We start from the raw sequence: 12519 nt of genomic DNA on the forward strand, positions 1-12519 counted from the left end.
TAAAAAGTAAATAAAAATAAAATGACACTGCAGGGCAAAAAAAAAAAAAGAAGAAGAAGAAGAAGAAACTGTTTCTCTGAACATGGTTATGTTAGACGGCTATCACATTTTTTGTTTGTTCGTTTTTATTTATTTACTTTTGAGAGGGAGAAGGAAAAAGTCTCAAGCAGGCTCCGAGCTGTTGGCACAGAGCCTGACATGGGGCTCAATCCCATGAACCGTGAGATCATGATCTGAGCCAAAATTAAGAGTCAGATGCTTAGCTGACTGAAGCACCCAGGTGCCCCAGGAGGCTGTCACGTTTAATTTCAGAAGCCAGTTCCTCCTAACTGGAACCTAATGTAATTTAGCAGAATACTATGGACTCAACTTTTCCTTGATCACCATGTTGATCTTTCCTTGAACATCGTGTTGACTTTCCCCATTAGACAGTTCACTGAATCCCCCATGCTGTTTAACTGTTCAGCCTCCACTGTGTACCCTTAGGGATGACTGTTCCATGCAAGATGCTGGAGAATTACATTGACCCCAAGGAAGGGATTTCTGGCCAGCCAGTGCTGTGAGCCACGCCACGCCAGGCAGTCTGGAATTGTTTATGTGGGAATCCTATGTAAGCATTAGGTGACTCCCAACGCTTTGCTTCCTTCCCAGGGAAAGGTCTGTGGAAGGAACGCGTGCGGCTGCTGTCCACACTCACCTTCGCCACAGTTCTCCTCGTCAGAGCCGTCCCTGCAGTCTTCCTCTCCGTCACACTGGAAAGTGCTGGGGATACACTGTCCATTCCTGCACTCCACCAGACCCTGGCTGTGACAAGCTGCGGAGGCCAGAAGAATAGTCACTGCACTGATTTGTACTTCTGTCTGCGGATCATAGAAGGGATTCCCGCTTCTCTGGCATCACCCAGAAATAAACTGTTCTGACTATCGCCCTGTTCCGCATAAATGAATGAATGTGTCAAAAATTTGTTTCGTTCCAAGTGTTTTGGGAATGGAAAGTTTTCTTTGGAGGCTCTCTCTTGCCTTTTTAAATAGCGCTTACTAAAAACTAATGTTTTCTTGATTAAGGGCAGGGTGAGAAATTGTGTTGATGATAGTAGTTTTATTACGAATATAAAAGCTACAATTTATTAAAGGCTTAGCATATGGCAGTAACTGTGCTAGCAGTATTATGTAGCTAATCTCAAATCCTCATAACGGACTTGCAAAGTAGATATTATCAGCCTTTTGTAGAATAAGTAAACTAAAGTCTAGAGAGGTCAGTGTCTGTCTCAAAGTCACAAGGCTGTTAAAAGCTGGTGCTGGAATGTGAGGGCAAGCTTCTCTGACTCAAAGCCCAAACATTTCATTTTATTCCAACCTGACCAAATGGGCCAATGAAATGACAGATGTGAGAGAACTCACAGAGTACCCTGAACACAATAAGCACCTTATTTCAAAATTGCTTATGACACCTGATGTTTGATGTTTAGGGTCTAGTGGTCGCTAACCTTCCAGTTCCCGAAGGTTGTCTAAATGCCATCCCTACTGTCTTTTAGAGCATCAAATACCCATTCATGTAACTTCAGCCTTCACGGAGTTACTGTCTAATATTAAAGCTCCAGATGCTTGAACTGAGGCTCAACACCAGAATTGGTATACTTGAGCACCATGTCCTTGCTTTCCCAGGGATCCATCGAGATATCATCCACTCTGTTCGACTGGTGGCCACCAACGAGGACTCAGCTCCAATTCGATTCAGGGAAAGGGAAAGCTGGGCATTGCATTTGTTCATTAATTTAGATGACTTTTCTTGTGTCAAAATAAAAATCCATGCAACCCATATTTCCATTTTCACTTCAAATAATAGGCAACTTAAATATTTAATCTCATATGTATCAATTTGTCTACTTTTATTAGACAGCAAAAGATTGAATAGAAACTTTAATTGGTTTGAACAGGCATAAAATGCACTGTATTAACTCCTTCAGGTCAACACTATTCTCGTTTAACATCTTGCTTCTACTATTCAAGACTGTCTACTCACCCAGCACCACAATAGCTCCTAAGGTTATAATTATTATTGTGTGTTCTATGTAAGTCTAGGAACACTGAAGGCTTTCTTCTCTCTGGCAGTCCTCTCCATGTTCTCCGACAAACAGTGCCTGAGAACATGTCTGGAAGTTCCTTCAGGGAAGTTTAATTACTTATACAGAGTTTGCAGAAAAAAAGTCCCCCAATCTTTGGGAAGAACATCCTCTTTGACAAAGTTACAGATGCAGAAAGGAGATGTATGGCCAGTGAGACAGAAAACAGACACCTGCCTGACCAGAGCAGCCAAGTTAAGCTTGGAGTTCGGAGGAGAGACATGTGGAAGCCAGATATATGACACTGTTACTGTCATCACACCGCTCAATTCTTATCTTCATAGATTAGAACCAAAGCACAGTGATCTTCCCTTTGCGTGCCAGATACTCTATTTGTCTAAACAGGCAGAAATGGAAAAATAAGCAAATGGAAATCTTCAGGGCACTTACAGCAGTTGGCCTCATCAGACTTATCCACACAGTCATGGTCACCGTCACACACCCACTCTATTGCAATGCAGCGCCCATCTCCACAGCGATGCTCCTTTGTGGGATTACAATCTGGAGGAAACAAAAGCCCATGGGGATGTAGAGAACCGGCATGACAAAGACTTAGAGCTGAATGACTCATGATTCCATCTGAAGAGGGTCTGTTTCAATTGTTCCAATATCTTCAATACTTTATGGTGGGTCTGGAGCAATTAAAATGCTACCTCCTACCCACGCATGTGACCCACTGGCCACCATCACTATGGGGTGAGAGCTGCTTGTTTTTCAGATGAGTAACAACTTTCTCAGGACTCATAGGTTGTTCCCGTTTTCTGTTCTGTTTAGTTGTTGTTTTCTTTCCTTGTGAAAAAATTTTAGTTTCACATTAGCTAAAATACACAGAACTGTGATGTGGATTTCACAATGTAGATAGCTGGTTTGGCGTATTCGTGACAACTCTGCCATGTCTCTAAGAATTGTAACCTACATCTGTCTGACAAATTGGGAAGGCAAATATCCCCTGTCATCTTTCCTGATGCTAAGCTTAGGCTTTCTATTAAGCTATCTTAATATATAACTCATATTGGAAAAAAACTGCCAGGTGAGAAATTCAGAATATTTATATTTTTTCATGATCCTTTTCAGCCTAGATTTAACCTCTTCCCTAAACTATACATTCCTGGGGAAAAAAAAGAGAATTAAGTAAAGTTTCTTCTCACAGAGAGCAGATTCTATGGGACCCCTTACCATAAGACATGGAAAAACCATAATATAAATAGCCCTTTAAAAGATGTGCATGGATTTGTGGATAGCAGATTCGATGATGAGGAATAGTTATGAGTATCCATTGAGAGTACCACTGTCATTGACAGACTCATGGGGCGAGCATGGATCTGAAAGGTCATATTGCAGCAATAAAGTATGGTACAGTGTATGGAAGATGAAGTGCTGAGAAAAGAAGGAAGACACAACAGATAGGACGCATGTGCAAAAACTGGAAGAACCACCACGTGCTCAGCTTGCTAATGGTGGGCAGCTGGGGTAAGGACTGATCTAAGAGAAAGTTGTAATTATTTCCATTACATAGAGGCAAAGTCACCCTAAGAGCACAAACTTCACAATATCCGACTATCTTCAGAGGAATTATGTTGAGAGGTAAGACCATTCTTTTTCACACAGTCACTATATTCCCTGGTTCTCTCCACTGACCTGTCCAACTACAAGCCACACTCAAGTCCTCCGCCCCATTCCCCACCTTCCCCCCCACTCTTGTCTCCAGTTATCTCACTGTAAAAGGAGGGCTTGGAGTAGATCATCTATAAGACTATAAATTCTATGATGTATACAATTAAAATTGCTTCTCATTCTTTGCCCCAAGATTACTCAGTCCCAGAGGATAATCCATATCTACATAGTGACTTGTAGGATAATTTGTGCATATACACATAGCCAATATTTTTATGGATACAGTTAGGGCAGCTAGACAGTTACTTCTAGAAACTACCTCGTTTCCCAGTATGGGACCACTTCTGACATTTGCCACTCTAAGGCATTCCTCTGGTCCTTCCCCAATATCTGTTTCAATATTCTCTAATGCTGAATGTTTTTTCACATCATGTTCCCAGGATACTTTCTCATCACAGCTTGCCTTTGGGTTCATATGACAAAGTCCTCATGTCACTCAATAATACACTGCCTAAACATTCTAAAAGGTAAATAAACAAGAGGACTTTTGCTGCTTTCAACTTATGAGATACTTATGAGATGGCATTCACAATTGAATACAGCTCTTTAAATAGTAGGTTCATTCTTTCATTTATGAAGACATAATGGACATATAACATTGTGCGTGTTTATGCTGAGATAAGTCAAAGAGAAAGACAAATACTGTGCGATAGCACTAATATACGGAGTATTTAAAAAAAAAAAAAGGTGAATTTGTAAAAACAGAGGGTAGAATGGTGGTTACCAGGGTCTGGAGTGGGGGATTGGGAAGACCTTGTTTATAGGTATGAACTTGTAATTAGTAGGTAGGTTGATTTTTTAAAAAGATAAGAACAGATTTTGTGCATAAAATAAATGTGCTTGTCTAACCCTAGGTGTCACTACTGCAGAGGCTGTCCTTGCCAGGCTTGGCAATCGAATAAGCGGGGGAGGGGGGCCTTTGGTTCCATATAGTAAGGGGATCCAATACACAACATACCTGTCCACAAAGTTTTGCTCAAGAGTTCAAAATCTAAACCAGAGAAGAAATAGAACACTTTCAAGGAGAAAAAATTAACATATTAACAACCGTTACCCATCTTGCCCTCTACTTCTAAAGCACTTCCTTATTATGACTTTAAGGAATATTATATTTACACATAAGACATGACTGAGACGCATACTTGAGAGAAAGCTCCTCTTTCTAAAAATTAAGAAACCAACCATTTTGTAATTTAACCTGCTAATCACATTGACAAACAAGGAGCTACGAAGTCTGGATTATGCATTTCTGTAATTTTAAATGAAAATCTTCATTTAAAAGAAACAATAGTACTTACCACAGTTCTGCTCATCACTCAAGTCCCCACAGTCATCATATCCATCACACACAAGGCTATAATTAAGGCATTTTCCCGTGTGACAGTGAAACAAATCCTCACTGCAATCTGCACATAAGAGAAGCCACTGATGTGTCATCAGAGCAGAACAGAAGGGTCTAGTAGTACTTCATTTAACAAAAGCCTATCATGGGAGGGAAATCATAATGGTAACCGGGTCCATATCTACTGTTTTACCAGTGAGGAGACTGTGATGCAGAGAGATCCAAGGTTTTGTTCAAGATCACATAACAAGTTCCTGCAGAGCCAGAACTAGGACCTTCTGGCTCCCAAGCCAATGCTTCTAACACTTTCTGAAAGTCTTTATCTGAGATCCACTTTGTTATCTGACACATCCTTTATAGTCACATATGAGCACAGACACTCTCAACTCACCAAAGTTCCTAATGAAATTCATGTTCATACAGAATGAATGACTTTTAATACAGGGTGAGTAATTATTTCCTTAAAATATTTCCTTTAAAACGAAAGTCTAGGGGCACTTGGGTGGCTCAGTTGGTTGAGTGTCCGACTCTAGATTTCAGCTCTCACGGTGATGATGTCACGGTTTGTGGGATCAAGTTCCATGTCGGGATCTGTGCTGACAGCACAGAGCCTACTCGGAATTCTCTCTCTCTTTTTTTCTCTATTTATCTTTCTCTGCCTCACCACCACTTGCACTCTCTCTCTCAAAATAAATAAACTTTCAAAAACAAAATAAAATGAAAGTCTAGTTTTGCCAATGGTAAGCATGAACGTAATGGAGAGAAAAAGTTATTGAGATTATAAGGTTCTTATTTTCACACAAACATTATCACTTAAATCAACTGAGTGTTTCATAACATGACCCTCCAATAATCAGTCCTGGACTAGATTATGGTGACAAGGTAAGACGAAGTGAATCGTAACCTCAGGGAGCTTAAAGTTTCATGTTGAAATAAGCAACATGCAAGGACTTGGACTTGATCCTTGTACAAGATCTTGTACTTGGGTAAACCAGATGCTTGGTCACCCTGGTTCTGCCATCTACCACGAGCTGTGAGAACTTGAATAACTGGCGTGGTTAAAATCTACGAGTCTGTGAACTGATTTATGAAATCGGGATAAGATCAATTACTTAATATGGTTAAACATGTGTAATGTAAATTAATATGTGTAGGATGCCAACACAATTCAATGGGAAAACAATACTCTTCAACAAATGGTGTTGGGGCAATGGCAAAACTGAAGTTTAGCTTTTACCTCAAAATGTACACAAAAATTATCTCAAAGTGGGTCACGGACTTCAATGTAAGAGCTAAAATTATCAAGTTTCTAGAAAACAAAAACAGGAAAAAAATCTTTTTGACCTTGGAAGAATTCTTAGATATAATGAATTCTTAGATATAATAAAAAAGCACAAGCCATTACAAAAATAGTAATAATAAATGGACTTCATTAAAGGTAAAAATACTTGTGCTTCAAAAGATACTACTAAGAAAATGAAAAGATAAGCCACATACTGGAATAAATAGTAAAAAGTCATCTATCAGATAAAAGACTTTCATCCAGAATACATATAGAACTTCTAGATTCAATAAGACAACCCAATTTCAAATACGTGAAAGAATTGAATAGAAAATCTTCACAAAAGACATACAAAGGAGACATAAAAAAGTGATCAATATAATTAGTCATTAGGGAAATGCAAATTAAAACCACAATAAGATACTATTATATCTCCCCTAAGATGGTAATAATAATAATAAACAGAAAATACCAAGGATTGGTAAGGATTTTAAGAAATGGATGCTCTCATATATAGTTGGTGGGGATGTAAAATAACAATGCTACATTAGAAAGCAGTATGGCAGCTTTTTATAAAGTTAGCTATAACCTTATCATACGATTCATGATTTCCATCCTTAGAAATCTACCGAGGAGAAATGAAACAAACATCCACACAAAGACTTGTATGTAAATGTCTGTGGTAGCATTATTTATAATAGCCAAAGACTAGAAACAACCCAAACACTCACTAGCTGATGAATGAATAATCAAAATATAGACTCTTCAAATGATGAAATACTATCCAGCAATTAAAAATATCATACTATTGGTACATGTGACCACACAGATGAATATCAGAAACATGCTAAATAAAATAATTCAGATACAAAGACCACATATTGTGTGCCCCATTTATGAAATTCCTGGAAAGAGAAAACTTACGGAGACAGAGCTCAGAGCAGTGGTTACCTGTGGCTGAAAGGGTGGGAATGGGGACTGACTACAAATCGGTGGGAGGGAAATCTGAGGGGAGATAAAGAAGTTCTAGAAATGGATTGTGGTGACAGTCACACAACTCCATAAATTTACTAAAAATCAACGAGATAACATATGGTCTGGAAACTGTAACTCAATCAAGTTATAAAAATGTTTTCAGTCAATATGTGTAAAGAAGCCGGCATTTAATAGAAATAAGATTTCTTCAAAGTATTTTCTCTTACTTAAAATGAATTAAGTTCAAAATACAGATTCTTTTTAAAAAATTTTTTTAAATGTTTGTTTTGGAGAGAGAGAGAAAGAGCGCGAGCAGGGGAGGGGCAGAGAGAGAGGGAGACACAGAATTGGAAGCAGGCTCCAGGCTCTGAGCTGTCAGCACAGAGCCCAGTGTGGGGCTCGAACTCACGGACCATGAGATCATGACCTGAGCTGAAGTCAGATGCTTAACTGACTGAGCTACTCAGATGCCCCAAAAATACAGATTCTTAAGGCTGGAGAGGGATCATGGAAGGCAGGCTTTCAGTAGAGCGGACAGGGTGAAAGCTTCAGCTCGTTTCAAGTAGAAGAAACAGCAAGAACAAAGGGACACATTTGACGACAAGTCTCCTTAGCTGATGAGGACCAAGAATCTAATCATCTCCTAAATTCTGGCTGACTGTTTCTCCTCCCCCACCATAAGTCCGCATCTCACATGACTGGTGATGAGTCCCTCTTCACTGTAAACATCCCAGATGCTATAAATCTTTATTAAGATTCTTGGGCATTGATCAGTTAAACTGTTAGCCACATACATCAAATATTATTGTTACATGAATTATACATTTCTATTTCATGAAGCATCCTTCTAAGAAGCTACTTAAATACTTGTAAAATCACATCATTTTAAAAATGTAATGCAGGAGCGCCTGGGTGGCTTAGTCGGTTAAGCGTCCGACTTTCGATTAGGTCATGATCTCGCGGTTCGTGGATTCGAGCCCCGCGTCGGGCTCTGTGCTGACTGCCAGCTCAGAGCCGGGAGACTGTTTCAGTCTGTGACTCCCTCTCTCTCTGACCCTCCCCTGCTCACGCTGCCTCTCTCTGTCTCCTAGAAATAAATAAAACATTAAAAAAATTTTTAAAAAAAAGAAAAAAAAATGTAATGCACCTTAGGGACGTCTGTTCAGTGCCTACATTAAGAGGGTGTGTATATGGAAAACGCACACACATGTGCTTACACGTAACTATGCTCACATATTCTCACATACAGAACTCTGTAAGCGCTTTTTATTTTTTATTTCCCCCAGGCTGAACAATTGTAATAACAAGGATGACCATCATAAGGGAAAATAAAGAACTAAAAAGATATCCCAGGTTTTACCCAGACAGTGCTATTTCCTCCCATTCAGCAGAGGGCGCTCAATCCCCACCCTGCACCCTACACTGGGTGTAACCACCACACACGTCTAACCTAAGTCAAGAAAGTTTACAAACTTTTGTTCTCCTGCCCACCCTGCAAAGTTAGGGAATTTGTGCATCAAAATATATAGATTTCCTTGGGAAGTTTGAAAAGATTTTTCTCATTATTATTGTTTTCTTATCTCAATTACTCTTGTAGGAGGTTTTGAATCAGTATGCTAGAATCAGCAATAACCAGGGGCCTCAACTCGACCATCAGTGTAAAAGTATTTGCATTCCCCAGGGGAGAGAGTGGGGTGGATGATGAGGTGACATATTTTAAACCATATGAGTTAATTTTCTTTTTTTTTAAGCAGTACATTTCACTTTTTTCTTTTTTTTTTTTTTTGATGGTAAGACTGGGGAATCAAATACTTCTTTTAGAATCTGATTAACCTTGGAACACACCAAAAATTTCCAATGATTCATGCATCCCTTCTGTGAGGCCCTTTCTAAAAACATTGGTAGTGCATATTAAAACCCCTTGTTGTAGATATTTTTATATTAATGCGGCCATTTATGAAATTATTTCATAAAAATAAACATTTATTTCATAAATGGAGATGAATCAAACATATTTTTTTTATTTCTCATTATTCACACAGGTGCAGATTCAACTTTCCACTGTTATGACTTACTTGGTTAGAAGCCATTTTCAGAGGTTAGATACAAAATTAGCCGCATTTGGAAAACAACTTTTACCTCCCTGAGGTCCGTGTGATTAGTAAACACACAAAACCTTAACCAGAGGCACTACACAGCCAGAAATACATAGCAAATAGCAAAGATCACAGTGCCTCCTTTTATTGGAATAAATGTTTATTTGGACTGAAAAGAGATGTTGTCAGCACCATTTAGGGCCAACAAATCAAAATTTTCAAAAGCTTCTTGCTAGGAGTTTCTTGCTCAATACAAGCATAATTTTACATAACCTAAGGTAGATGTTTTTCTAGATACAGATTTTTTTTTTTTCTTAATGAGTACTGGCTACAAAAGGTTACTTCTGAAGTTCTCGCATGTTGATATTTATTTCAGTTTGGCACCTTCTGCTATTAACTTTCGCCCCTCAAGATCATCATTAAATTAAGGGAGAAAACTAAGGAACAGAAAAGCTTTTATCAAGAGCTTCATTCATTTTTTCTCAGTCTCTACGAGTTTATAAACATAATTATGTTGCCTCAGTTCAAGATTCAAGAATGGGTGCTCTATTTTCACTCACAGGCGCCCTCATTTTGAGATGTCCAGAGAAGTTAAATGGTTTGCGCGCAGTTGCCCAGCTCATTACAGTTACCCAGGCTTCTTGACTCCTGGGGTTTTTGACTATTGACTTCTAGCTCTGAAGGAGGACTTCTCAACAGCAGTACTACTGACACACTGGAGTGGATAATTCTTTGGCGGGGGGGGGGGGGGCGCTCCTGTGCATTGTAGGATGCTGACCAGCATCCCTGGTCTCTATCCACTAAATGCCAGTAGCACCTCCTCCAAACTCCACACTCATGAGAATCAAATATGTCTCCCAACATTGCAAAATGTCCCCTGGGGGTGGGGGGAGGGCAAAACTGCCCTCACTTGAGAACCACTGAACTAGACTTTCCAAACATTTCCTGTGTCCAAGGCCTGGTTTCATTCCCATCTTTCCATCAGCTTTCTCCACACTAATCTTACTTCTCGTGATTCTGCCCTTGTCTGGATCATAGAACCTATGGCCCCTGCTTTTTTTGTTTACACGAGTCTTTTTTTCCTTTGTGACATCTCTTCTACTGTATTACTCTAAAGTACCATATTCAATGATCTTCGCGTTCATATGTTATTTCTCTGATTAGACTCAAAGACTCCTGAAGAAAGAAATCATATCTTAACAGTCTTTATGTTTCCTGGGTGTCTAGAACATGCTTCACACATAGCAGGAATTCAAGGATAGTCAATACTCTTATTGATTTGTATTATCAGATTGCTACCAAACAGAAGTGAATTTTCCAGACACCTGAAGCTTCCTCCTTCAGTGTACAGCATAATATTTTCCTTTTTGTTATTTTGATGGATATAGTTTTACTATTTACTTGCATCCCTGCCTTTTAGTAAAAAGAATATGGTAAATGTGGTCATTTTGGATGATTCAGAAACATCATCTGGAATACCTGTTTTTATTTTGTACCTCTTTTCTAAGATAGTTTCATGTGGTGCTGGTTTTAAAATTGTGGTGGATATTTTAGTGTTTCCATTTCCTCTTCAGTGTACCCCCCTGACCTTTCTGAGCTGCCTTCATGACTTCGGTGACCATCCTTTACTCCCTGGAGGTGAGGGGTGCTAGGCAGTGGTGGAGGTGAGGGGGGGAGGGAGGGAGGGGAGCAAAGATGTGGTGAATAAAACAGCAATAACCACAATAACAACCAGAAATCCTATCACCCTTCAAGAGTAATTGCATGCCAAACAGACAATGGTCTATGCGCTTTATAGCCAAGGATTTGTTATTCTGCACAGTAGTTCTAGAGATAGTTACTATTATTGTTTCCATTTCACTGATGAGGGCACTGAGGCCCAGAGAGATTAAGGGACTTGCCCAAGTTCACAGAAGCAGGAAATGGCAAAGCAGAGATAGGAACCCAGGCAGCCTGACTCAAGAACTTCCACGAACTTACACATTCAAGAACTTACACATTGTGATAATTAATTATACTTAGAATAAGTAGTTAACGCAGTATAATTAGTATATGGTATAGCTTATAGTATAATTATACTAAAATATACGACAAGCATTTTGACTCCAAATTCCAAGCAAATGATTTCCAAAAGTATTTGACAGTGATTGTATGCAGCATGAAGTGTGTGGACTTTGTGGCTGCAACTTTCCTTGCGACAACCGTTCTCGAAGCTTTCTTATTCATTTGCTAAGCACTAGTTACGAAGAACAGACACTGTTCTACAGCTGGTTATACAATCAAAAGATTGTAGAATGTGAGGAACAAAAGTCACCAGGCCCCCTCTAGTCCAGTGGTTTCAAATCTGGCTGTGTATTCAAGTTACTAGGGAAGTGTCACAAAGGCGCGGCTGCCTCCTGACCAACTGAATTAGGATCCCTGCAGGTGGGGTTTCCTGTTGGTGCTAAAGTGCAGCCAACCTCAATGGCAAAGAAAACCAGGAACAGAAAAGTAGCCTGCCTAAAGTCACAGAGTTAGAAATTTCTAAAAGAAACTTTTCCTTAGTTTTTGAAAACCTTTTCACTACCCCACTAAAATTATTCCAGGTGGTTGGGACTCCATTCATTCTACAAATACTTAGGAAGAGACTGAAGACCATGACAAAGTTAGTTAGTGGAGAAAAGTCCGTAAGCAGTCCCAGATACCTGGCTTAATAGACAATCATCACCCAAAGTATAACAGAGCTCCAAAATAAACATTTTCCTGTCATGTAAGTGATCAGACTGTAACTGTTCATTCACCAGGTCTGAACTTATTTGGACAAGGGCAAGTCAGAGGCAGCATTGTTTGGGGAAAACAACAATTAGATTTGGACCCATTCAAGGTTGGATTCAGACACATAGATCAATGGAACAGGATAGACAGCCCGGAAATAAACCCACATTTATATGGTCAATTAATGTACAACAAAGGAGGCAAGAATTTATAATGGGGAAAGACAGTCTCTTCAATAACTGGTATTGAGAAAACTGGACAGCCACATGCAAAA

At 39.4% G+C, this 12519-nt stretch overlaps 1 protein-coding gene across 5 annotated transcripts in view; it reads right to left on the reverse strand.

Moving 5' to 3' along the window:
* The window catches only part of CORIN (corin, serine peptidase), a 247819-nt gene that overhangs the window by 78219 nt on the left and 157081 nt on the right, over positions 1-12519 (reverse strand). For all 5 annotated transcript variants that reach the window (XM_039241111.1, XM_039241112.1, XM_039241113.1 and 2 more), the window contains exons 7-9: positions 5095-5202; positions 2513-2623; positions 698-814 (exon numbers count right to left, since the gene is read on the reverse strand). In XM_039241111.1, coding sequence (XP_039097042.1) covers positions 698-814; positions 2513-2623; positions 5095-5202 — 336 coding nt within the window. The remainder of the gene's footprint in view (positions 1-697; positions 815-2512; positions 2624-5094; positions 5203-12519) is intronic.

The sequence above is a fragment of the Hyaena hyaena genome, unplaced genomic scaffold, assembly GCF_003009895.1.
Source record: "Hyaena hyaena isolate Hyena2069 unplaced genomic scaffold, ASM300989v1 scaffold_187, whole genome shotgun sequence".
Classification (NCBI taxonomy): domain Eukaryota; kingdom Metazoa; phylum Chordata; class Mammalia; order Carnivora; family Hyaenidae; genus Hyaena; species Hyaena hyaena.